General features: G+C 36.9%; 6 protein-coding genes and 1 long non-coding RNA gene across 7 annotated transcripts; 3 read left to right on the plus strand and 4 right to left on the minus strand.

The window, feature by feature from the left end:
• Positions 1 to 261: 261 nt before the first annotated feature.
• LOC115621520 lies at positions 262 to 1820 on the minus strand. The gene is made up of 3 exons (XM_030515185.1): positions 1617 to 1820; positions 1405 to 1557; positions 262 to 1345 (listed from the first exon to the last, which is right to left on the minus strand). The coding sequence occupies exons 1-3, from the start codon at positions 1801 to 1803 to the stop codon at positions 1320 to 1322; spliced, it is 366 nt and encodes a 121-aa protein (XP_030371045.1). The 5' UTR covers positions 1804 to 1820; the 3' UTR covers positions 262 to 1319.
• A 1151-nt stretch (positions 1821 to 2971) lies between these two features.
• Positions 2972 to 3507, minus strand: LOC115621657. The gene is made up of 3 exons (XM_030515363.1): positions 3321 to 3507; positions 3107 to 3259; positions 2972 to 3040 (listed from the first exon to the last, which is right to left on the minus strand). Exons 1-3 carry the CDS (start codon positions 3496 to 3498, stop codon positions 3015 to 3017), a joined length of 357 nt encoding a protein of 118 aa, XP_030371223.1. The 5' UTR covers positions 3499 to 3507; the 3' UTR covers positions 2972 to 3014.
• A 2313-nt stretch (positions 3508 to 5820) lies between these two features.
• LOC115620389 (aspartic proteinase oryzasin-1-like) lies at positions 5821 to 7081 on the minus strand. Its single transcript, XM_030513596.1, has one exon. The coding sequence runs from the start codon at positions 7079 to 7081 to the stop codon at positions 5963 to 5965; it is 1119 nt and encodes a 372-aa protein (XP_030369456.1). The 3' UTR covers positions 5821 to 5962.
• Positions 7082 to 11086: 4005 nt separating this feature from the next.
• On the minus strand, positions 11087 to 11539 carry LOC115621477. The gene is made up of 3 exons (XR_003995266.1): positions 11498 to 11539; positions 11216 to 11441; positions 11087 to 11164 (listed from the first exon to the last, which is right to left on the minus strand). It is a non-coding gene; the product is annotated as an uncharacterized LOC115621477 (long non-coding RNA).
• A 2048-nt stretch (positions 11540 to 13587) lies between these two features.
• On the plus strand, positions 13588 to 14355 carry LOC115621476. The gene is made up of 3 exons (XM_030515136.1): positions 13588 to 13899; positions 13958 to 14140; positions 14201 to 14355. Exons 1-3 carry the CDS (start codon positions 13629 to 13631, stop codon positions 14248 to 14250), a joined length of 504 nt encoding a protein of 167 aa, XP_030370996.1. The 5' UTR covers positions 13588 to 13628; the 3' UTR covers positions 14251 to 14355.
• Positions 14356 to 17065: 2710 nt separating this feature from the next.
• LOC115620390 lies at positions 17066 to 17526 on the plus strand. The gene is made up of 3 exons (XM_030513597.1): positions 17066 to 17168; positions 17234 to 17359; positions 17423 to 17526. The coding sequence occupies exons 1-3, from the start codon at positions 17066 to 17068 to the stop codon at positions 17524 to 17526; spliced, it is 333 nt and encodes a 110-aa protein (XP_030369457.1).
• Positions 17527 to 18647: 1121 nt separating this feature from the next.
• On the plus strand, positions 18648 to 24602 carry LOC115620457 (leucine-rich repeat protein soc-2 homolog). Its single transcript, XM_030513687.1, has 3 exons — positions 18648 to 18750; positions 21467 to 21932; positions 22177 to 24602. The coding sequence occupies exons 2-3, from the start codon at positions 21557 to 21559 to the stop codon at positions 23619 to 23621; spliced, it is 1821 nt and encodes a 606-aa protein (XP_030369547.1). The 5' UTR covers positions 18648 to 18750; positions 21467 to 21556; the 3' UTR covers positions 23622 to 24602.
• Positions 24603 to 25613: the final 1011 nt, after the last annotated feature.

Genomic DNA, 25613 nt, shown 5'->3' on the forward strand with positions numbered 1-25613 from the left:
TATAGCCGTGTCCGATAAAGGGCAGACTTTCAAAGTGAGCTACAAAAGTACATCGACTTTTTGGTAATTACAGTTTGAAATTAATTAATCAAATTTTAATTAGAACGCAAATAAGCACTTTACAAAAGATACCTAAAATAAAGCAGACAATGCCTTTTCAAAAGTATGTTTGCTGTTTAGAGTTAATTGCATGCGGTTGTCTTAATTGCATGAAAAGAAAAAATATACTTTAGAAAACCTAAGAGAGAGTATCCAAAGCTCTAAATTTCAGCATGGATAATTTACTGTTGGAATTTGAATTTATAAGCTTAGCTAATAGGTTTTCACAAACCATAACTATCCTAGGCAATAATGTATTTGTATGGCCAAAAATTTATGTGTTTCAAACAACTGAACATTAGAAATTCATTTAATAATACAATATTGCCTTTCGTGTTTACCGTATTATTCTTAGCTCTTTTGATTAAATATATATACTTATATGCAAGTGCTGTTATGTCAATACTTATAGATTAATATATTGCCGACTGACTGGCTTTACAGGGCTTTAGACTCTTTGCTGACCTGTCCTCTGCCTGGGTCTATTGTCCATCTGTTTTGTGGCAGTCTGCTTGTATCGCGCCTAAGTTAGTAATCGTTTTAGTAGTTGCAGTATGAGCATATAAATTGTACTGTCACAGCTAGCCATAGCCATATATTATCAAAAAATATAAAAATATCTGGAAAGTACAAATGTTCTTATTTCCTTAAAACTCAGGTCAACAAGCTATTTTTGGCCGATAAGTTTTTATTGTTTGATTAACATTACAATTTTTTGAATCTGTCTTCAATAAAAGTACATTTATGTATTTAAATATTCTACACATTAAGAAATGTGTACATGCGAACGTGACGATCGCCTAGGCAGTTCATCCAAAATATTCTGAATTTTGAAGCACTTTTCGAAGGAAAGAATTTTAAATACAAACTTTTATAGACAAAGATTTCTCAAAGTTACCAGCCTAGTGACATCAATAAACAACTACATATACATAATCATTAAAGATCATTAAGGATTACAAAGAATTTAGAACGTATATTCATAAGGTTCAAGATTCCTGGTTTTGAAGAAATTAGATATTACAATTAATTTTACTTGTTGTAGCCTTAAAAAAAAAACTACAAATAATTTGCACACAAGCTGGTGTAGATATTAGCCTAGGATTATTAGCCTTAGGTGGCGGAATATAGTGTATAAAACTAAAATACGACCCTTTACCCAGCAGAAATGATAATACGAGCGATTGGAAATATTTCATACATTTATGAAAAATACAACTTTATTGCATTTTGACTGGCAAATATGCTGAAAATATAGATAAGAAGTTATCAGTAATAAGCATAACATTTTGTTCCATGACTTACTCTCTCCAGTTGTACAAACGTGCACATTTAATAGACATTCATTGCTAAATTCCTTGACAGTGCCATTATAGGAAGCCCAAACTGGTATGTAAATTTTCGTACAGACCTCATTGCATTTTTTCTGGCATTGCTTTTTAGTAACAATGTTCAAGCCTTAAGGAAAATTGTAATATTTTCAATATGCCTGCATTTAGGCAATTCTTAATACTAACCTGGATCCCGACCAAGATTCGCCCGGTTGAAATAACATTTGTTGCGGAAAGCATTACATCGACCATTTGCGGGTTCCAAGGCCCAAACAACCTCCTCAGTACTTGGACACCTAGCAAAACAAAAGCCAGCATGTACATGGGCTATGCTCATGGCTAGTAAAACACAAAGTACGTATATGGGCTGCATTATTTAGTACTCGACCAACTGTAGCAAAGCAGAATTAAATACTAAAGCTTAAGTGTCGAGTGCTACCCTTTTATACAAAATATTAATATGTATTATTACAGCCCGATTTCGGCACTGGCACTTACGTGTGTCTATCAATGTGAATTTTTGCAATGAACATGCGAACGTGACGATCGCCTAGGCAGTTCATCCAAAATATTCTGAATTTTGAAGCACTTTTCGAAGAAAATAATTTTAAATACAAACTTTTATAGACAAAGATTCTTCAAAGTTACCAGCCTAGTGACACCAATAAACAACCACATATACATAATCATTAAAGATCATTAAAGATTACAAAGAATATAGAACGTATGTTCATAAGGTCAAAGATTCCTGGTTTTGAAGATATTAAATATTACAATTAATTATAATTAATATTACTTCGTGGACAGTTCGATAGCAAATATCCCAAGACTATACAATTCTAAAAAAAAAAAAAAAAAAAAAAAAAAAAAAAAACGAATGACATAGCATAAAATCATCTGACTTTCAGGGCGCCGCAAAAATACCAGCGTTGCACAAAAATTGTTATATTTGTATTTTTATCCCTTTGTCTATATTCTATCAAAATACTAAGAGATTTTTTCTACATTTTAAAATTTTACCTTTTTATTTTATTCCCAAATTTTTGGTCTTTTGGCCAGTGAAGTTGTTAAACACCCACTGCCAACCATTTTTGTATTACTAGAAGCGTTGAAATACTTAGTTAGTGCATAACTTAATTTTAATTATAAAATAAATTACATGATTTTGTAATAATTTTTTATTTCGAGGGTTTTTTTTTGCATACGTTAATTAAAAGTTATACCTTACTTTTTAGAGTATGCATTTTATTTCACATGTAGAACTAGTGTTCTTTAATTGCTGTAATAGTGTTTATAAATGCTACTGATAGAGCTAAAACTTTTTCTTTTACTTTGGTTTTATTTTCAGGTTTTAGGATTTCACCTAATGACTAAAAGAAAGTTGTTTGATAGAATTGAGAACTAGACAAAAATGAACATTCAAATTCATTCATTAACCATAATTTTTATTATTTCTTAGAATCTAAATAAATCACTTCAAAACTACGAGTTTGACAATATAAGAAATTAAGAAACTGTTGAAAAGAAAACATAGTTTCACATGGTTTACAAGATGCATTCATTTATTGAAATCAATACGGCTCCTCAAGAGTACCTTAAAGGCAAATATGCTATAAAAAAATGTAAAAATATTTCTTTACGACAATATGTATAATTTATTTTTAATTCCAACTCACTCTTGCCAGTTGTGCACACATGGGCGCCCATCATGCAAGCATTTCCAAATTGTTTGACTTTGCCATTGTACGTTCCCCAAACAGGATCAAAAACTTGTGGACATATGGTAGGACAGCTGGGCTGACATTCTTCTTTAGAAACAATAGTCAAGGCTACAAAACATCCAATTAGTTATTAGGTATGTATTAGTATTTGAAATCACCATTTGCATACGTGTATCACTAGTACGGTTCGCCTGATTGAAATAGCATTTGTTTCGGAACACATTGCATAAGTTTCCCAATGCCCAGACCACATCTTCGGTATTTGGACATCTAACCCGACAATAGCCAGCGCTTAGATGAACCATACTTAGGCCCACTACGAAACAACACACAGCTATAAGTTTCATTTTTGTATACCTTTAGAGGAAGCGAATGCTAACTACACACTGAAATTGCCGATGATATTAATGAGCTTTTATACAAAAAATAAATTGCATTCATACATTTGTAATTGTTTATCACAGCTGCTTACAACATTCCATGTCGGCAGAAAGTAAGCCCGGCAAGAACTTTTTGTTTCTCTATAAATATTTTGGGTATTTTTTTAGGCTTGTAAATGCAGTGAATATACGAGTAGCAGCCCTATGCTTACAGACAAACGTGTCTTTGTCGACAGGTGCTATCATCCAATTTCGGGCATTGCGAATATTTTGTAAAAATTTATAGAAATTTTGCAAGACTAAATAAGTAATTATGTTAGTACATTACATGTGTATACAAATTTTGTTATAGCCTGAGTTGTAACATTTGTGAATCGGTGGTAAAATTGAATTAGCAATATTAACAGGAATGGCTCCATTCACTAATTGACTGAAATGGCATTATTACGCACCGACCAGTTACTATACAAGTATACGACTATATTAACAAAGATTTAAGATACGCCTGAACAAATCCATAACATCTTAGCCTAATTGCTACAGAAGCTTGGAAACTATATAAATTAGATACTTGGATTATTGCTAAGACAATATTTGTTATTTTAAAGCAAATGTCTGTCTGTGGAATGAATATTAAACGTTATGTCGAAAAAGCTGTGGGGAGCAGTAAAAAAATTACTCGCTCAAAACTAATCAATTGGATCAAACATATAGTAAGTATAATGAGCAACTTTTGTTGTTCCATAGCGGCAACGCAATTAAAAAGAAACATTTGTTTGTCCACAGTGGAACCACAACACAAAAGTCCGAAACAATTGCCCACCACACCTTCAAGACCTTCAGCAGTTGACCGATCATTTTAATGGCCCATATATTTATAGCCAAGCTAAATAAGGCGATCGATCTCGTTATGCGCTGCTACTTCATGGGCATATTATTTGCCTAGAACAGCATCATTTTAAACTGTTTGAGGCGCGTCAAGGTCAGGACTATAATCAGGTAAGTAACTTGCCAGTAGACCGCCTACAGAGGTAATCAACACTGAACTTACTGAACAAGCGACTGTTTCGACTAAAGCTTGGAATTGGCATAAACAAATAATAAGGTGTATAGCCCTTTGGCTGTATTTTAAATGTAAATAACGACTGGCAGTTCGATCTCATGTACAAACTACATTGCGATTTATAGGAGTGTGCCAATGGAATTATTTTAGCACAACCTAATAAACAATTCTAAAACAGCTACAGTGAAGAATTTTTAGTGAAGTGAAACATCAAACATTTATGTCATTATATTTTTCCAGAAAAACGACATTGGTCTGTCTTTGACAAACAAAACCATTGCTTTCTAAAATCTAAATAAATTTAAGAAGTGAATGTACATTTGTGCCATCAGTAAGTTATATTCAATTTAACTGTTGAATAACAAAAATGAAAAATTACAATTATTTACAATATTACATTTCAAATTGAAAAGTGTTTAAAATTGTGATTTGTATAAATTGTCTCAGGGGCGAAACTTTTTATTAAGAAAAAAGAAAACTATTTCTTGGACGGTTTGAGAGCTGCTTTAAATAATATATATTATTATATAAAACATAATTACAATAAAAAGCTAAATTCTACATTATTCAACTTAATCATATATAGTATGATTTAGAAACCAAATTGAATTTATTGTAGCTATGAATGAATAAAGTAGTAGTTCCCTTCGATTTTAGTATTAAGCTTACTTTTATATTGAAAGAAATTAAACAAATATCCGACTTATAATATTTTACGTTACCTAAATAAAAATACATATTTTTATACCCTGTACCCGTAGGGTAAAAAGGGTATATTAGGTTTGTGCAAAGTATGTAACATACAGAAGGAAGCGTCTCCGACCCCATAAAGTATATATATTCTTGATCAGCATGACGAGAGAAATCGATCTAGACATGTCCGTCCGTCTGTCCGTCTGGATGAACGCGAGGATCTCAGAAACTATAAAAGCTAGAATAACCAAAGTTGGCATCCAGATTCTCCTAGATCCGAGTAAGGACTAGTTTATTATTTTTTTTTAAGTTACCCCCCCCCCCCCCCCCACCCCTTCCCCCGCTGCAGAATTTCGTCAATAGCTTCCACATTTCAAATGCTACCTAAACCAAACTTTGCACACATAATTTATAAAGAAATATCTACTGTTGTTGAAAATTTAATTTAATTCTGTCGATTCTAAGAAAAGTTATTAGCGAAACAAATTCTCGCCAGTACAACCCCCACAAACTGCAGCAACAAGTTCGCTCTTCTTCTTCCTCTTTTTGCTGCTGCTTTGGGCGCATATAACTCAGTGACGGAAGTTTACCTGGGTACAGGGTATTTCACTGTCGGGCTTGCTCGACTGTAGCGTTCTCTCTTGTTTTCAATTAGTTCACAACCACTGTGCTCGGTTAGTCCTGAACTGCCGTAGCGAAGCCAATGCGCAGTTTCTCTCTATCATAAACGCTGTAATATCGGCCCAGAAATACGTCGCCTAACACCCAATAGCTTAAATCAATTGGTATGATACCACTGACGCATATCATCCTGCCAGATTTGGTTTGCTTTTCGAGCAAATAATCTGTCGGACTGAGCACAAACTTAACTCCGCCGATGACCAGCACAATATCTGGTAACTTTTCGAACACACAAGCTTGGGCAAGGCTGCTGGACAGACCATGGGGATCAATGGTCGACACGAGAGTCTGATAAAAAGATATTGGCACCAACATCAACGATGTGCCTGTGTCGACAATCGTGCTTACCGTGCCCGCAATTTTCCTCTGTCCCACATAGACGCCATCCATCTCAAATTGCCAATAGCCCGTATCGGATAATGGCACATATTGCAGTGCTCCTGTGAAGCGTGAGGTATCTATGCCCCCTAAAATCAGTTCACCTCCTTGCACCTCTCCCTCCTCCCGGCGCAAGAAGACCGAAAAGATGCAAGACGGCAGCAGTTGTTGTTGGCAGAGTTGAGTGAGGAAGGGCGTTGTGTTATGCCAGGCTATTCGATCCATGCCCAGGCCGACAATGCCATCGAAGGTTACGCTAGCGAATATTTCCTGCTGATGATATACCACCTCGCCGAACACCAGATTTGGTAGCTGTACTCCGCCCACGTTCAGAGTGTCCTGCGACAAGAAGCCACTGACTGTGCCCGCGCCATATCTGAGCAAAAAACTCTGACCCTGCCTTACGTGGCTTTTCGACTTGGCTGCTTCATAACGAGTGTGTTGGTGACATGCTTTATTGGAGCGTGGACAGTTGCTCGAGGGAAGCCACGTATTGGCCGATCCTGTGTCGAAGAGAACCTTGAATGTCTGCGGAGGTGTGCCCATTCCTACGCTGCCATAGTACTCCAAATTTTCACGATTATTCAGCAACAGGGTCTGCGTTGAACTGTTCGACGAAAGAAAGCTTTCAAAGGAACTCTGTCTTTGCTGGACTTGAAGCGGTATGCGCAGAACTCGTGATATGCCGGAGGAAAAGCCGAGCAAGCAGTGGATCACCCACATCGACCGCAACATCTTTGTTCAGATTTAACTTAGAACTGAGGTTGCCTCCGACTGTTGGCAGAGCAGTTGCGAGCGTTGCATGCGTAAGCGCAGGTGTTACCTCTAATTACTCTAGACTAAGGCAATATACAAGTAGTCGTAAGTTTCGTTTCTGTTACACCTGTACTTTATGCAATATATTAAAATATAGTACATACATAAGTTCGTATCTAATGAATAATCCGCATTTGCCATGAATATGGTGAGCCCAATAAAACTTTAATCTCAACAGATATCCCGACAATTAATTCTTGTGTTCTTTTGGCTGAGAGAAAAAAGCTTTGGCTTTTCTACAAATTGGTTGATAAATTGATATCAATGTTTTTACCAGGTGCATTATATTCGTTTGTGTAAATATTTAAGCCAGATAGTAGTATTACCAACATTCTTTCAATAATCAAAAATGCACTAACTTCAGTGAGTAAAAAAAATTTCACTGTCCTCGCAATTTGTTTATTAAAAACACATTTTTAAAGACATGCGGTGATATTTGTTTAATATATACCACGTACTTATTATTCAAGTTAATTTAGTCTTATTAATAACCATGTTTAACGAAGCAAGCTTAAACAAGCGAGAGACGTGTTCCGACAATGCCGATGGGTGCGTCTGCGCCAACCTAAGAGAGTATTTAGTATTATTTTAAAATTTCTTAAAGGTTAGGAAACTCACTCAAATTATTCAGGCACCGACTTCGTCGCATTTCACAAAAATTATTAAATATACAGTTAAGAGTCTGCTGCCCTCGCTTCGCCTCCCCACAAACGGGCTCTAAGTTATAGGGACATGCAAAATTACAGCGTTTGCCCCTCAAATTGTTTGCCAGCCCCCATTGGCAGCAGCTCAGAAGAATTAAGAAAGCAATAAAAACTTTCATTGCGCGATTATTTACTTGTATATGTGAGAAATTGGATCCGAACGTGAGGAGATATTGCTTGTGTTATGTCCCAACCACTTGTTGATGAGCTTATATAGTTGATGCCCAACATTTTAAATACAGAAATAATGCCAGATTGTTAAAGAACAGCTGTTCATTTTATGCATATATTACGACAAAAAATTACAAAAGTTTTCCTGAATATTAAACGTGTGCAAGATATGTACATATGCTCTTTAAAAATTCTTGATGCAATCAATTTCTTTACAATTATTGTAAACTCAATGTGAAAGCAGAAAAGCACAGTTCAACCCGAGGTAATTTTTGTATTTTAATTCCCTAATAGCTTAACACAATGGACTACCATACTTGTAGTAAAGAAAATCAACATTATTTCTTTCTTTTGTCAATTTGGAAGCGCTAATCAAATCAAATAGCAACTAAGTTATTTAAAACAGACATAAAGAGTTTTTATTAAACCATGTCTTAAATTAAATTAAAAACTTTTCAAAATTTAATTGTGCTTGCGGAGTTGGGTTTCCCCAATATTCAAAAAAGCAATTGGCACTAGGAGCATTTAATTAGCTGTATAATGCAAATCAGATTCAACATAGCTCCATATAAATGGTGTACGAGTGTTAAGGGCGAACCTCGACAGTGTATGGAGCGATAACAATTATTCATACCAATAGTTTCATGGCACGAATCAATTCGATAACCCTTTAAAGACAGACGGGAATGGGCACAACGCCATTTTGCTAGACGTTGTCCAAGGGGCAATGTTAGCCATATAGTACAGCATGGTGGTGCCTCACTACCCGCTCTACAGAGCAGTGTCGCAACAATAAGGGGTCGGCCAGCGCTTGCCACAAATACCGTAATCCGATCTTCTATTGCATCTTCAATTAGAGCAGCTAAAGAAATATCTGTCATTACGTGTTTTCCGTCTACAGCGGAAGATAAAATTGGATGGCAACAAGCCCACAAAGCAACTTTATCGATTTGTTGATGCCAGCACGGGTCGCAAGCCAAAAATTTGCTTTACGAAACAAGAGGCAGAAGAAATGTGTTCCAAGGGAAGACCACAAACACAACAGCCTCCTCGACAAAGACCGAAACAAATTACCGAACGCATACATTACATTTACTAATTACATCATTAATAATTATTGAAAGCCACCGTTTCTTGCCTGCAGCTAACCCTAAATAAATAAACATGAAGCAGCAAGAAAAGAAAACACATTAATCTCATTCGCGCGTTGTTGATTGTCCAAGCCCAGTGTACAACGAGTGGGCGTCTCAGACGGCCCAAAACCATACAAATGTCGCCCAAATGACTGACAGACAGACACATGGACAGGGACAGACAGTTGAACGGGGAAGGCAGCGATCGTACCTGTATCTGGGAAAGATTTATGGCAGCAACACTTGCGGATTTTGATTTCGGTCCAAAGTGTAGCACTTTCAAGCGGCAAAGTCAATCAAAAATAAACATAGTTATGCGTAGATTTTACTTTCGAAATGTGAACAGCAAAGCCAAAGATAAAAAAGAAGACAAAAAAAAAACAAGAAAAAGCAAAACAGGAAACCTGCGTAACAACACTCAATGACTTTCAAAAAGCTTCAGGCTTTGCATCGATTAACGCACTCAAGAAGATCTTTCTCCGCTTTTAGCCACAACAAGTGGCCAATTGGCCAAGTGCAATGGAGCCCACACACCTCAATGCTCTGGAAACTGGTACGATTCAACAGTGGTTCGCTTTCAATTAATCGCAAGGTGAAATGGATAATCAACAATTTAATGGTTTAGGTGCAGGGTATAATACAACATTTTCTGGCACTAATTAATTCAAGGAATAAGTGGAAAAAGTACATCTACGTGTATTTCTTCTCTAGTTTGTGTTGAGTAACTCTCCAAAATGCAACTTAGTGTACTTTTGTATTGTGCTATAGTGTATCTGAACCTTATGTTTTTGGCCTTTGACTGTGATGCTCGTCGGGTCAAGCGCCACCTTCTCGACACGCCTCGAAAATGTGGCAACAATCAACTGCTGACTGCAAATAATCGTTGCAGAAAGTTAAGTTATAATAATTACTCCCACAGATGTAAAGAGCATAATTATAAAAATTTGCGGTTTGCGGTTGTTGTCTTAGCACTGCAGTCTGCTTATTTAAGAGACAAGTTATAGCTTTTAGTTCCGATTTTATTAAAGATGTAAGCTGTCTCGTGTTTTCATATTATTATTATTACTTATTATTATTTATTATTATTTATTTTAAACAAATCAAATAGTTCATTTCGTTTTCCTCGAAAGATGTTACAATAATCTTCATGTTGTTTTAAAAATATACATTCTGCAAACTGGTGAAATCATGTGAGATAGAATTTTGTTTATTTTGCTACAAAATCAAGCAGCGCGTTACGTTCCAATTAAAAAGATATAGAATATTAAAGAATTGTTATCTTCATCATCTGCACAAACACAAAACATTTTAGAAACTTAATTTCAAAAGCATTAAATTCAAATGTTTATATGTTTTCAATTCCTTTCAATAGAAAGCGTAATTGTGGCTCGAATCTATATGAATCGAATCTATTTCTTGTATGCATGAAGAAATTATTGAAATTGTCAGCAGAGTATGATCAGATAAAGGTGCGTAAGCTACAAAGCTATCATCTGTTAAATGATCTTAAATAAAAACATCTACATTTATATATAGTTGGCCTATATTTCAGATTATGTACTTTTGTTTGAACTTGAAGAAAGCTGAAATTAATACACTACCTGTGGACTAAGAAACTGTCTTGAAACCCCACAAGTGAGTCAAAAGCAATTTGTTTTAAGTAGTTTTAATATGTTAATCGTATTTAAGATTAATATAAGCAAATTCCATATATTAGTTTCAATTAGAACAGTTTTTGATGGTACGCTCCATTGATCGATGTAGCAATAAATAAAGAGAAAATACACATCCAAAAGCAAAGATAGAAAGCTATGGAAGATGTTACAATAGTTATAATATGCAACAAATGTCATGTCCATACTTACTTAATATTGAATAAAGATAGAATTGCCAGGAGTTGGTACTTCAAAAAGATTGGAAATTGTATAACACAATATCCCAATTATGCAAATTGGAAAATGATTACAAGATACTTAAAATGATTATTTCGTATTCTATAGTTGGAATAAATTAAAATTAAGTCGATAAACAATTTTTATACATACCTCAGAGAGAAAGAATATAAAAACAATATTTTTGATATGAGGAAAGAATGTTATCTAGTAGCTATCCAAGGAAACTCAATAACACATTGGCACATGATAATATATTTGTTTGAAATTGGGATTAGATTAACGATCACGAATGAATTTGTATACCTTCGAGAAGTATAGCGCGCATAACCAGCCGAGTTAAACATCGGCTTTGGAAATCTGTCCTAGCCTATTCTTCCTACAATATGCGTACCTTAGTAGCTCAAACAATCAAGAAACCATGATTTAACTCACATTGAAAATAATGAAAATCGGAGAGCAAAATAGAAAACATTTCATATTACAAGAGCAGTCAATTGAAGACTGATGGAGAACATGTAGAACGTGTGTAGTATTTTTTAGAACTGACTGAAAACTTTTTCTAAGCTGTTACAAATAGAGTAGCTTACTTCGAAATAAAATCTGTACGTTTTCATGGCAGTATACTCGAATCTATTTAGTTTCCAATTCTTAATTGCATGATTTTTACGTCAAAACTATTCATCAAACTTAAGCTTTTGGAGCTACTAGCATGATTTGGTATAAGGTAAATAATTATAAGTTTATTTTTTTATGTCTTTAATCTTTAAGAACTTTAAAATTTCAATATTACTCCTGTGGAGCAAACTCTCAATATTCCTGCTAGCTAGTTGATCGTTGCCAGGCCTCATAAATTTATTGAAGTTTTTTTTGAAAACAGCAGAAAGTTTCGTTTTAAAAACCAGTGTTCCTTGCAATGATTGAATATTGTTCCATTGGAAAATATTTTTGTAAAGTATAAATGCATTTAATTGAAAGTATTGAAATTTTCTAATCTTTAAGATGGGGCCGGCGACTCCACCTACACTACTCGACCTACCACTGATCTATGCGGTTTAATTTACAATTGCTCCAATGACACCAATATGCAATATTGATATTGATACATATTAATGAATTAGCAAACATAACTCGCACACACATACAACAATTCCCATTGTTCGCTATTACTTCGGCATACTCGTAGCCCGGTATAATCGGGTTAATTCGTACATTCAGAGCAATCGTATTTTGTTATGAAAACAATATTAAAATACTGCGCAAATATATAAAAACACACACGCAACGATCACAGATAAGAACACGTTTGCATGATTACTGGAAACCCCCATTTAGGTCAATAGCCTTAGTTTTTGCAAAAGTGGTTGACTTTTTCCAGTTTCCTTAATTCTTAATGTAAGACAAGAGACAACGCCACAGTCGAGCAAGCCGACAGTGAAATACACTGTACACAAAAAAAAATAAAATAAAATTTAAAAAAATTATTTAAAAAAATTATTTAAAAAAATTAAATTTATTAATTAAATAAAAAATATTGAATCCATACATACAAAAATGAAGACATGCTTATATACAGTTTCAACAGCATACATTTACATCATGGTGTCTATGAGTATCTACATATATGCGTGTATATATGCAGTACAGGAATAAGTCAAAGCAGCAGCAACAACAACAGCTGCGGGCAGAGTTTCGGCAGAGAATATATTAAGGCTATAACTTTTTCATAATTAACCAATCGTAATGAAATACGGACTCATTATACTTGCGTGTGTCCGTCCGTCTGTCCGTCCGTCTGTATGAACCCAAGAATCTCAGAAAGTGTAAGAACTAGATTCTCCTAAGTCCGAGAAAGGCCGAGTTATGTGTTTTTTTTCTTATGCACACCCACTCGCCCGCAATTAATGATTTTCTGTAACTCCCGTTATTCTTGGAATTTTGATTTCAAATTTGGCAAATTTGGTCCGTATGACAAATCATGATAAGTCAATTATAAAGAAATTTGTAGCCATGCATTTAATCTCTGCCCAGGCTCTGCCCGCAGCTTTTGTTGTTGCTGCTTTGACTTATTTATGTAATGCATACCTACACGCATATAAACATGCATAGACACGATTCTGATGTAAATTATTCGGATGATGAAACTGTACATTTATGTATTGAATATTTTTTATTTAATTAAATTAATTAATTCATACAGGGTATTTTACTGTCGGGCTTGTTCGATTTTCTAAAACCTAGAAAATGTATTATTTTATGTTAAAATGCATACAATTTATATTCAAATATTAGCCCTAAATATTTGAAAAGTGTGCCACTATTTAGATGCCCATCTGTGCACAGATGTGGGAAGTTTTTCGTAAATGGCGGGTGTTTTCCAAAACGTAGTTATTCAAATTTAATTAAATCATGTATATATGAATAATCAGCCATACGGCCACAACACTGTTTAAAACAAAACCAATTTATATCACGTTTCTGGTCAAATGAAATACTTTCGCAACATCTGCGTACTTTATGAATAGCACGGGCTCTGTGGATTGTTTGGACTAGACACGCTATAAAAATGCCGTACTGCTCGACTATATTTTTAATCGCGCACTATCGACACCCCAGTATGTGGAAGCTCCCGCTTTTTATTGGCCTGCTTTGCAGCATATGCCTGTCGACTCAAGCTACACCGTCAGACTGTTCTGACAACTGCCTTTTGCGATTCCGTTGCAATCCGTACTACAAGGACTATGTGTGGAGCATTGTGGACGAGAAGTGTCGTGTATTCCAGAATGGCTGCATCTTTGCCTCCGAAAATTGCACACGTGTGAACCGCTGCCTGCCTGGTGAGTGACGTCTTATTTGGATTCCTGATTCGTTCAATTATCTTGCGATTGCCTGTAGAAATGGTGGCCACCACCCAGGAACAATGTCAGGAGCGTTGCAGTGACATCTGTACGTTCATATATCAGCCAGTGTGTGCCGCATTCCCTTATACGAATGATACTGAAGGCAGCTCTGATATTCGCTACCGCACTTTTTCAAACCGCTGCGTATTGGACAGCTATGCATGTAAAAGGGGACACGGTATAAAGTAATCCATAAGCCTTGAGTATTTTTTTAATTAACGTAAATTTCCTTTTCCAGCTTATGTGGGAGAACCTCAAGCTGGCGCCTGCAATGCAACTACTGTTTGATGTCATTTAAAATCTACTTTTCATGCCTAGACTAAGCCTTCATTGAATTTATTTTTAATTAAATATTCAGACTAATATTAATGCTCTGCAAAAATGAAAACTAAATGAGGCTATTTATTTATTTATTTATTATTTAAATTGCTACTTTTCTAGTTTTTTCTTTAGTCTCTTCCATCGACATTCAGAAACCTCACAAGGTAGTGCTACAAAAGGGGACTAATTTTTTTGAATGCAGCAAACTTGTCAAAGAAGAAAGATATATATTATTATAACACCATTTACATCTACTATAATCTATAGGCATATAAGACTATTTTGTAAGCTAGCTTGGAACAATTACTTAATTTTTCTCGCAGTAAAATAAGCATGCATTGCAACACTTGAGTAAATAATTGTTATAGTATTATTGTATTAAGACATATGCTAATATGACGCATCACTTCAACAGGTAAGCTAAAAAGTTAAAACCATCATAAGTGAAAATATAAGTATTGTATCAAAACAGAGTTTAAAAACACGCATCAAGACAGCATATGCTGTCTCTTAGAATGAACAATCGGTTCATGGAAAGGGAATTACTACTATCTCCACAGAGAATATAAGAAACAAGTTATTTGGATTGGCTATACCTTGTAACGGCAGGATCGTATTTTGTATATTTTTTCTTATAAAGCATTTTACAAGTAACGTTTAATTAAAATATTCATATTGACACTCCATCAGTTGAGATTCAACTAAGGCCTTTACAATTCACAATTTTTTTTTTGTTTTTTGTTTTTTTTGTTTGCCTTCCCCGATTATTTTGAAGAACCTTTTAAATCCGTCTGTGTTTGAACAGCTTTTCCCATGGAAAAGGTTCAGCAAAAAACAATCTTTATCTTAATCAAAAAGTTTTTTATTTTTTATTAATGACAAGTAAAACAAACTAAAGTCGGGTGTCCCGTCTTTGAAATACTCTGTGTTTACAATAATTCTACAAAATTAAAATAATTAAGAAAATTAAAAAAAAAATTTTACCTCTCTCGCACATATACAAAGCAATTGCATCTATGTGAGTGTATGAATGCCTATGCGCATCTATTCGTGTCTGTGTAAACATGTTTGCAGTCAACCAAAGCACCAACATCAACAACAGCTGGGGGCAGCGCTGCAGCAGCAAATATTTTTATGGATATAACTTCTTGTTAAATCGGTCTATCATGATGAAACTTGGCATACGGATTAGGGGTATTTCCCAAGTTTGAGTTCGAAATTCCAAGAATTACGGGAGTTACGATTTGAGGGGGAGAGAGGGGAGGGAGGGAAATTCCAAAATACACCTTTTCTGCGTATTCATATAGTATAAGGACATTTTATGTACAGAGTATAAAAATATGTTCATCAATTATGTTATTGTTATTTAATCGTTTTAAGGTTATTGCCTTTCGGAGGCATTACAAAAGCGACTATTAAAGCAGAGCACAGCTTTAGTTGCAAGATTTAAGCAGTTTCTACTATATATTAAAACGTCAAGTGTCCCGGAACTCATATTACGTGCTCTTTCTCCAAAATGAATTTGCTCGCCGGCTTACTAGTACTTCTGACTTTTAGCGGAATAGTTTTGGGTCAGCAATGCAATACCATTTGTACCACGGAAATAAACATCGTCTGTGGTAACACACGCCGCCAGGGAATGGACATATTCTGCAACTTTAGAAACAAGTGCGAATTGGACCTACATGCGTGTAGAAGGCGAGAAGGTAAGTACTTGTTGTTTATAAGAATGGAGTCGAGTGTCGGTGAATTAGTATAGGATTAAGAACTCCACAAAGTTAACTGCGTGAGTCACTCGTCTAGCAGCGAGTCTTTCTCCTTATCTTTAGATTATCTAAAAGGTATGCACAATTGTTCCCTTTATCCAAAGGATATTTAGACTTCTTGGAACAACTAAATATTTAACAAAAACCACGAAAATAGCCATCCAAACAGCTATTAATAAAAAAGAATTTTGTAAGGTATTATATCCGTTTTGCAAGCATTTTTCAAATAAAATTCAATTCAACAACTATGCTGGATAAAATTAACGAAGTTAAAATGAAATTGTTTAAAGCGAGCAATAAGTTTAATTACGAAACCACTATCTCTCTCTATGGACCTATGAATAAGATGGTTAAGAAAGCAATTCATATATTAGCCATTCACCTAATGACCCAAAGCCTCATTTAGAAGTAGTAATTTATGGTTATGCTGAGGTAGAATAATTCTGATCAAAAATATTATAAATTTCTTAAAATAGCTATTGGAAAACTAGGATATATGACTTAATCCTTCTTATTGTTGAATCATTACTTATGTGCCAGAGCGTATATCCACAAAGAACTTGTATTATGTTTATCTACATTACTTTTAGAAACTTTCCACATTTTTCACTGCTTCACACTAAGAAATTTTGAATGTTTTTTTCTCAGTTTGGCGACATCGTGTAGGCCGCTGTGCGCGACCTGCTCCTGCTGTGCTATGCAGGTAGGTCCACATCCAGGAACATGTGTCGCTATAAATACGATACTGATGCACATGGTACGGGAATATTATATAAGTTCAGTGACAGTTCGATGCTTAATATCAACAAAATCGGGCCCGTGTCGACATTCACACAATCATTTTCGCTTGGTATATATTTGTATGCACTCGTATACTTGTATATTTACTCAACTACCTTGTATACATGTTGACACAATTTTTGTAAGCAAATAAAAACTGAACGGAGAAACAAATGAAATATATTTTGAAAACTGAGTTTCGATTTTAATATAGCTTATAGCATCGAACCAACAGAATGACATCCTGGAGCTTCCTCCAAGGCAACAATGCAGGAATCAGTCTACTTCTACTCATAGCTGCCATCAGTCCCACCTGTGGTCAGTTGCATGCCTGGCAGGGTGCGTGAAATTGTGAACAAATTATTTTTGACCCTCAAATAACACTCTACACAATTTTCTGGCAGGGCCCAAAAAGTGTCCTGACGTCTGTCCCTCGTACTACAATGTGGTCTGTGCCATATACCACGGCTCCCTGCGCACCTTTGCGAGCAGCTGCGTTATGCACATCTATAACTGCAAGTACCAGACGGGTAAGTACGCACTAAACCATGCTGATTCCTGGATCCCCGATCTCACCAATTCGCTCTACACAGCCTACCGGATTATAGCACGGCGGGCTTGTGAGTTCATAACCGACGACCAGCTCCAGCAGATGGAACTGTGGCCCAACAGCTGCGGATTCAAGCAAAATGGCTGAACGGCCGCCAGATGGCGCTCGTATGCTTTTAGGCGCATGTGTCAAACTTCGTAGGAGTCCGTAGCTTGCCAGGATATATAGCTGCTTGTGTATTTATGTGTAACCCAACTCTCTGGCTCAACTGTTGTAACATCACGTCAATACCGTAACAAAAAGTATATATTTTTTTGCAATTCGCTGAATTTTAATCTGTCCCCTTCGTGTGCGAATTTTTGTAGCGCGGAAGCATAATATCAAAAAATAAATAAAAATTGTAAAATATCAGTGAAGTCTTGTGAAAGTAAAGAACGTATCTTGAACGTCCCCGAAGGTTGCAAATTCCCAGACAACAGCGACGACAGAAAGCGCAGGCAAGCAGTTAAGAAAAGTGCTAAACATTTACCAAAAATCAAGGGCAACGAAAGCCTCCCGCGCTGCAAAGTTAAAGCAGGTTTGTTCTTCATTAATCACATCCATCTTTCCAATCAAATATTGACATTGCATTCTGCATTGTGGGTGCAAAGTGCGCAACATAAATTATGTATAACAATTTAATGTAAATATGTATATACATACATATTATGTGCTTAGTGTCTGTCTGTGTGTGTGTGCGAGTGTCTGCATGCTGCGGTGCCCGTGCGTGTGTGTGACGGATTGTGGCTAAGTTTTGTAGCATACATTGCGGCGATTTGTAGATTGTAGGACATTTTTATAAAACATCTAAAAATTTAGTTGCTTGTGTGGGATTCTGCGGTGTCGTTGCCAGTCACTGGAAATTCTTGACGACCTACACCACGCAGACCTTAAATGTCGCCATTTGAACAGTTAGTACGACAGTTGCTTGCCCCGCTTCCACTTCTCACTCTATACAATTACTGCAGTGAACGTTGTGGCTGGAATCGACATCATGTTCTACCTTTTTCGTGCATACATGCTAGACATTTACAGTTTAATTTGCATTGCAAATTGCTAAACTCGAACGTCAAGTGCAGGTGCACTTGATTCCCTGTACACCAACCAGTATTCGTGACAGTAACCCACCTGCATCGATGTGGCAACTCTTCTTAGGCTGTCGGTCACTTGGCGCGCGTTCATTTTTACAAAAGTAATGTTCGGTCACACTTGAACATCGCAGTAATCATAAAACATTTGTTGTTCTGAGCAACAACAAGAGCAGTGTGAAGTAATTTGTCATTAAATTGTCGTTAAAGTGCAGCATGCTGAAGCAACCGAGGACATATTAAGGTGCTAGTTACGAAATAATAGTTAAGATAAGCAATGAGTGCCAGTCGTATAGTGTGTGTGTGCGTGTGTGTATTGTGTGTTTGCGCAAAAATAAAATGAAGAATAGATAAACACCAGTTGCAAAATTTCAGCAATCACAATCAATTGTATGCTTTTATTGAAATTTGTTGTAAGAAATGCAGTCCTACCCTACCCTACAATGTGTACATAAGTATGTAAGTACAAATATGTATGTTTGTGTGTGGGCGTCTTTTTCTTTGCATTCATATGAATGTACATACATATGTAGGTGTGTGCGTGCATTCGCTTTGTTTCCTCTTTTAGCGGACAGCCACAACAACAACAACCAGAACCAAATTTATGCGACCGACTGACAACAACAACAACAGTAATGCGCCATAATTATCAAACAAAAGTAAAGTAAAGAATGGGCAATGGGAATTTGAATGAATCAGCATCAGAATCAGGCACTGCCTCCTTTTGTTGATCACTTGACTTTTTTGTGGCTGTATCGTTCAATGGAGAAGTAGAAGAGGGGCGCAGAAGTTTCCCAAGCATTGCACGCGGCATATGTACGTTTTTTTCCATTGACCTCCAAGGCCGTGGGCTGACTTCGACGACGCATCTTCCACTTCAACGACCTTTTAATTAGTTTCGATGTACTTGAAATTTGAGCTGGAGACCAAGTGTCTTGTTAAATTTGATTAAAAATCAGTGTGCGGTCCGATTCAAGGCGTTAGCGGTCTGTGCAATCAAGTGTTATGCCTCAATTGGTCGCTCTGTTGGTTGCTGTTATTGTAATTGTCGTTTTTTCTGCTGCTGCCCATGACTGCACCTTTAACCTTTTTTCGTGGCTATTCCTGGAATTGGCTGCCATGGCAGACTGACCTTGACATTTGCTTCGACACGCTGGGCCCAGACGAGGGTGGCGAGTGGGCGTTTGATGGACATGCTGTTACGGTCGAAATTAATAAACGCTTTAAGCATAAATAAGTATGTAGCAACAATTTTGACAACAGACGTTGTACATACATACATACATATGTATATATACTTATGTGTATGGGCATACATACATACATATGTATGTATATATCGGATAGATTGGTGCGTGTCTTATCTACTTATATTTGCGTCTGCATGTTTGGGTAATTATTGATTTGCGCGTAGAGTTTGAAAATGTTTATGGGCAACTTGTTGTGTCGCATTTTAATCAGACAACGCCGAACAAAAGCAAAAGTAAGACAGTCAAGCCTCTCTGTGACGAACAACGCTTAATAAAGTGACGGGTATTCCTGGTTGCTGATTAAAGTTTGATTTCGCTTCAAACCATGCATTGTGACGAACAAATTTCCGGGCACACAAATTGCTTAGTAGCGTGAGTAAGAGTGATAGAGTGACCGCATTCTTTACAGTAAATAATTTGGTCACCATTGCTTTCTTCGCATTCAACATTTAACTTGAGTTCCAATAGCAGCATGGATAGCGAGGTGTGTTTTTACGGTTTACTTGTGTTAAGTTCGTTTCACTCAAAAGTCTGCATAATTAAAAGTTAAAAGTGGTCGGTTCGTTTTCTGACTTTGAAATCATTTTGTTAATTCAATTTAATTGTTAGCAAGATTTTCAAGAAACCATCGCCTTTACTTATTTATATCGAAAACCATCCGACCAATGTGAATACAAATATTTGTAAAATTCAAAACAATTAAGTGTGTATGAGTGCCATAAGATTTATCGTCGTATATGGATAATTTTGTGCAAATGGGCAATTTAATCAATTTTAAATATGTAATTTAAAAATTTGAAACGTCACATGCTTCCTCCACAATTATTTTCCTAACATAAACTTTAAAATATGAACCTATTCTATTCAATTAATCCACAAAATAGTTTTTTATTATTTTCAAAAAGAGTACATTTTTGAACTTATTTTTACGCAGAAATTCTTAAATAAGTGAGAACACTTCCATACTTTTTAGAAACTTGCTGCTCAGTTCACAACTATGTGAATGTACATACATTTATGTGTGTTTGATGATTTTCAAAATACTCCGAACTACTATCATATCGAATCTAAAATCTATTTAGTTGAGCGCCACTCTATATTCACATGTACATATGTATGTATGTATGTATATGTATGCAGGCAGTTATGTATTAATTTGATCAGCATAGAAAGTCCCCATAATTTCTTGTATAACAAGTTAGATAGTACTGGCGCAGTATAGTATAGTATGCTCGTATAATTCTATGCTCATGACAATGCAGGAATACTATTTTCTTGTAAGCGAGGGTGATGGGTAAATAGCTCAAGCGTTAGTAAGTTAGGCGTGTTAAACGTGTGTTTTATTTTTATTAAACAACGCCCTTTTCAAACTTGATCAACAAATGTTTAGATTTTATGGATCGTGTGTGATTAATGCCCCTTCATTAAACTGACTAAGCAATCGCGTTTGCCATTATTGGTGACGAAATGTATTTTAAACAAATACCGTATGTACCGCCTGCCAAATGCTGGTATGTTTGTTAAGCCCGCCTGTTGAGCAAATAGCGATGACGTGCTTTGTGGTGTGTCGGGCAAGTGACGCATATAACTGTCCAATCATTCAGCGCCCACCCAACTGACCACGGCAGTTAGAATGCGTCCCATTGATGCCTTTAGTGGCCATCAGACTTAATGCATTTAATATCGCCCTCTTTCACTTTCTTCCTGCAGGCAGCAGCTACGTTTTCTTTTGGCTGTTGTTGTTTTGGTAAACTTCTGGGCAACATATTGTCGCCGCCGACCGCAACACTGGGCAAAATTATGAACTTGTGTTCCTCGGCGGGTGCAACGGCATCGACCACATCATTATCGTCCACAGGGCAAGGGGAAAGCAACGGCGGAGGCGGCGTTACAGAAGCACTAACCACAAATTGCTTTGGCGGCGGAGGACACTCTGAGGCATCGGCGTACAACGGCAGCAACGGTCAACAGAGTAACGGGCACCATAATCAGCCACACAACAACGACAACAATTGCAGCAGCAGCGGCAGCAACAACATGCCGCCCGAGACGCGTCCCAAAATGGTGACAGTGAAGCATCCGGAATCGAACAAGCCGAAGCCGACCACCAAGAAGAGCAAACCCATACAGGCGGATCAGGATGTGATCAAAGCGTTGCAACGCTGTCGAGACGAAGGTGCGTATCAATATTGCACCTTATTGGGTCCACTTAGCTATGAGCTAATACTAATAATTGTTTAGTTAAATGTAACTAAAATTATGGGAAAAATTTAGTTCTTATTATTTGCATAAGATGATGAATTACGGCCTTTACCAGGTTGTCGAAAAGCCTGTTGTTTGCGTTTAAGAGTAGCTTACTATAAAATATATTATTACCTGCCAAATAGTTATAAACAAATCCCGTTTGTGGTATATTGCAGGTATTAAACGACTGGACTTGAGCAAATCCTCCATAACAGTCATTCCCAATACGGTTAAGGAGTGCGTGCACCTCACCGAGCTATATTTATACAGCAACAAAATTGGCCAGCTGCCGACAGAAATTGGCTGTTTGGTGAATTTGCGCAATTTGGCATTGAATGAGAACTCGTTGACGTCGCTGCCCGAGAGTCTCCAGCACTGCACACAACTTAAGGTGCTGGATCTGCGCCACAACAAGTTGGCCGAGATTCCGCCGGTCATATACAGACTGCGCTCGCTGACAACGCTATATCTGCGCTTCAATCGCATTACGGCTGTGGCGGACGAGCTCCGTAATCTGGTCAACCTTACAATGCTGAGCCTGCGCGAGAACAAAATTCGGGAACTGGGCAGTGCTATTGGCGCATTGGTAAACCTAACCACGCTCGATGTATCGCATAATCATCTGGAGCATTTGCCGGAGGATATTGGGAACTGCGTCAATTTGAGCGCCCTGGACCTGCAGCATAACGAGCTGCTGGACATACCCGAGAGCATTGGCAACCTGAAGTCATTGGTGCGGCTGGGCATGCGCTACAATCGGCTGACCAGCGTGCCAGCCTCGCTGAAGAACTGCAAGTGCATGGACGAGTTCAACGTGGAGGGCAATGGTATCACTCAGCTGCCAGATGGTATGCTGGCGAGCCTCAGCTCACTGACTACTATCACGCTGTCGCGCAATCAGTTCACCAGCTATCCAACTGGCGGACCGGCACAGTTCACGAACGTGTACAGCATTAATTTGGAGCACAATCGCATTGATAAGATACCGTATGGTATATTCTCACGCGCCAAGGGCCTGACCAAACTGAACATGAAGGAGAACATGCTGACGGCGCTGCCTCTGGACGTGGGCACGTGGGTTAATATGGTGGAGCTTAATCTGGCCACCAATGCGTTGCAAAAGCTGCCAGATGACATAATGAATCTGCAAAATCTTGAGATACTCATACTGTCCAATAACATGCTCAAGAAAATACCCAATACCATTGGTAATTTGCGCAAGCTGCGCATTCTCGACCTCGAGGAGAATCGTATCGAAGTGCTGCCCAACGAGATCGGACTGCTTCACGAGCTTCAGCGACTAATTCTGCAGACGAACCAGATTACCATACTGCCGCGCAGCATTGGCCATCTCAGCAACCTAACGCATCTCTCCGTAAGCGAGAATAACCTGCAGTTCCTGCCTGAGGAGATAGGCTCGCTCGAGAGCCTTGAGAATTTGTATATCAATCAGAATCCGGGCCTGGAGAAACTGCCCTATGAACTGGCCCTCTGCCAGAATCTCAAGTATTTGAACATCGACAAGTGCCCGCTTGGCACAATTCCGCCCGAGATACAGGCCGGCGGCCCCTCCCTGGTGCTGCAGTGGCTCAAGATGCACTCCCCTTATCGGCAAATGTGAGATGTGGATGGCGTCTGGCGCACTGTCTATGTGGGCAACGACTGCTACTATCAGTACGAGCTTCAGACGGTGCAACAGGCGCAGGGAAAGCAGGCGGGTGGCGCCAGTGGCAGCAACGAGCGACGCTAACACTTGCTGCGCTACACATGCGCGCTGAGCTGAGCCGCAGTCGATGAGGAAGGACGGGACTCTGCGTAATGGCTGGCAAATTATAGCTTTAAAATGTTATACCAATGCACGACGGGTGGGTGTGCAACCGCCTCTTCTGTTCGAGAGTCTTTTTGATGTCATTTGAACTGCCCTTATTTACACTTTTCCTAAGTTTAATTTTAGTTGAACCTTTCCATGGCACAAATCCATTTATTTGGTCATTTGTCACACTTGCTTCCAAGCTAGTCAAGAATTCAGAAACGATATAATTAATGTGCACAGTTTTCAATTCATTCTAAATTTGTTTTATGGCAAAAAACAAGTAACAACCCGAAAGTTATGAAAATTGATGTTGTAAAAACCTCACGAATATCTAAATTTAATGTTGAAAACGAGATCACTCATGCGCCAAGGAATTGTTTAAAAAATATTAATATTATATACATATAAAAATTAGACATACTTTGATTAAGCAGCAAATACGCAAGAGGTAATGCAAAGTATTAAACACAATTGTTCAACATCAACGTAACTATAAACAAAAACACAAAAAAAACTGAAAGCCTAAAATTGAAAAAAAAAAAAAAATGGTTTGTCTTTTGTGTTTGGCTCCATTAACGAACTTGTTCCACAAGGAATCATTTTACGTATGTATTAGCCATAGAGCAAAATTATAATAGTATAGTAACATACCATATATATATTGTTTCCAAATGTGAAAAACTACCTTCAGTGTTAGTGGCAGCGAAAAAATTGCAATTGCCAATAAATGTAAGAATAAATAACATGCATGTGTATTAAATATAATTTAATTGCATTTAGCTACTATAATCAACGATATTTGTATGGCAAACTGAAATTTTTATAAAAACCATAAATAACACTTATATATATGTATATGTGTGTGTATGTATCAAAGGCAGTTTCTGGGTGGATTTGTATGCAGAAAGCAAGAGACAGTACTTAGAAAGGGCAAACTAAATCAAGAAATTAAAATAATGCAAGCACATACTTATCAATGTTGTAGAACTACTTCTGGAAACAAATAAGCTACTTGAACAGCTCAAAACATTGTCTATTAAATACATTTCTAGTTTATTTTTGTAACTGAAACTTAGAGTTTTTAAAACCAAACTGCGGAACTGCAAAGCGTAACAAGTTTTATATGAACCGCTCTATGTTGCGCATTGCAACGATAACTTTGTTGAAATTTAAAGCCCTTTTGCATAAAAGGGCTTTAAATTTCAACAAAGTGAATAAATCAACGAAACATTCAAACTTAACTACATGAATCGATATATTTTTCAAATATCTAACTGTAAGCAGTTGCATTAAACAGAAAATGGCAAAAGTAATTTAATTACAAACCAAACAAATAGTACGAAATTTACAAACGGTACAAAATCGTAACAAAATACAAATACAATAACAATTGTTAAAAACGTCCGCACACCTGAAATGCAGACGCCAAAGAATAAAAACGAAATATTTAAAATAATACCAATACCTATTTAAAGTAAATTGTCTGAAAACTTAAAAGCAAACAAAAATTTAAGTCGCATCCTTTGAGTAAACTGAGAATAAGGAAAACAATAATTGTTTAATGTCGATGAAACATAAATGTGCAGGTTATTAAAAGTAAAATCAAATGTCAAGTTAAATGTAAAGCTATTCCTAAAGAAACAAACATATTCGAAGAATAAATAATAAAGTGTTAATTTATGAATCCATACCATTTTCAAATGCTAGTACATAGCAGCCACCTTTCGTTCGCGGACTTGATATAATCTGCGCTTACACTGACAACTAGCTGGCAACGCTAAATGCCCAGCTATTGAACAT

This window comes from Scaptodrosophila lebanonensis, unplaced genomic scaffold, assembly GCF_003285725.1.
Source record: "Scaptodrosophila lebanonensis strain 11010-0011.00,11010-0021.00 unplaced genomic scaffold, SlebRS2 tig00000024-arrow-pilon, whole genome shotgun sequence".
NCBI classification, from domain to species: Eukaryota; Metazoa; Arthropoda; class Insecta; order Diptera; family Drosophilidae; genus Scaptodrosophila; species Scaptodrosophila lebanonensis.

What these genes read in the sequence shown, in the direction of transcription:
- LOC115620389 (XM_030513596.1), bottom strand. Translation starts at nt 7,081, where the DNA reads ATGTTGCGGTCGATGTGGGTGATCCACTGCTTGCTCGGCTTTTCCTCC.
- LOC115621476 (XM_030515136.1), top strand. Translation starts at nt 13,629, where the DNA reads ATGCCGTACTGCTCGACTATATTTTTAATCGCGCACTATCGACACCCC. An exon ending in TGTGAACCGCTGCCTGCCTG is followed by an intron (nt 13,900 to 13,957) that starts GTGAGTGACGTC and finishes GATTGCCTGTAG; the next exon opens with AAATGGTGGCCACCACCCAG. An exon ending in TGCATGTAAAAGGGGACACG is followed by an intron (nt 14,141 to 14,200) that starts GTATAAAGTAAT and finishes TTCCTTTTCCAG; the next exon opens with CTTATGTGGGAGAACCTCAA.
- LOC115621520 (XM_030515185.1), bottom strand. Translation starts at nt 1,803, where the DNA reads ATGCAGCCCATATACGTACTTTGTGTTTTACTAGCCATGAGCATAGCC. An exon ending in GAATCTTGGTCGGGATCCAG is followed by an intron (nt 1,558 to 1,616) that starts GTTAGTATTAAG and finishes ATTTTCCTTAAG; the next exon opens with GCTTGAACATTGTTACTAAA. An exon ending in CGTTTGTACAACTGGAGAGA is followed by an intron (nt 1,346 to 1,404) that starts GTAAGTCATGGA and finishes CTATATTTTCAG; the next exon opens with CATATTTGCCAGTCAAAATG.
- LOC115620457 (XM_030513687.1), top strand. Translation starts at nt 21,557, where the DNA reads ATGAACTTGTGTTCCTCGGCGGGTGCAACGGCATCGACCACATCATTA. An exon ending in GCAACGCTGTCGAGACGAAG is followed by an intron (nt 21,933 to 22,176) that starts GTGCGTATCAAT and finishes GGTATATTGCAG; the next exon opens with GTATTAAACGACTGGACTTG.
- LOC115621657 (XM_030515363.1), bottom strand. Translation starts at nt 3,498, where the DNA reads ATGAAACTTATAGCTGTGTGTTGTTTCGTAGTGGGCCTAAGTATGGTT. An exon ending in GAACCGTACTAGTGATACAC is followed by an intron (nt 3,260 to 3,320) that starts GTATGCAAATGG and finishes GATGTTTTGTAG; the next exon opens with CCTTGACTATTGTTTCTAAA. An exon ending in TGTGTGCACAACTGGCAAGA is followed by an intron (nt 3,041 to 3,106) that starts GTGAGTTGGAAT and finishes ATTTTTTTATAG; the next exon opens with CATATTTGCCTTTAAGGTAC.
- LOC115620390 (XM_030513597.1), top strand. Translation starts at nt 17,066, where the DNA reads ATGACATCCTGGAGCTTCCTCCAAGGCAACAATGCAGGAATCAGTCTA. An exon ending in TCAGTTGCATGCCTGGCAGG is followed by an intron (nt 17,169 to 17,233) that starts GTGCGTGAAATT and finishes ATTTTCTGGCAG; the next exon opens with GGCCCAAAAAGTGTCCTGAC. An exon ending in TAACTGCAAGTACCAGACGG is followed by an intron (nt 17,360 to 17,422) that starts GTAAGTACGCAC and finishes CGCTCTACACAG; the next exon opens with CCTACCGGATTATAGCACGG.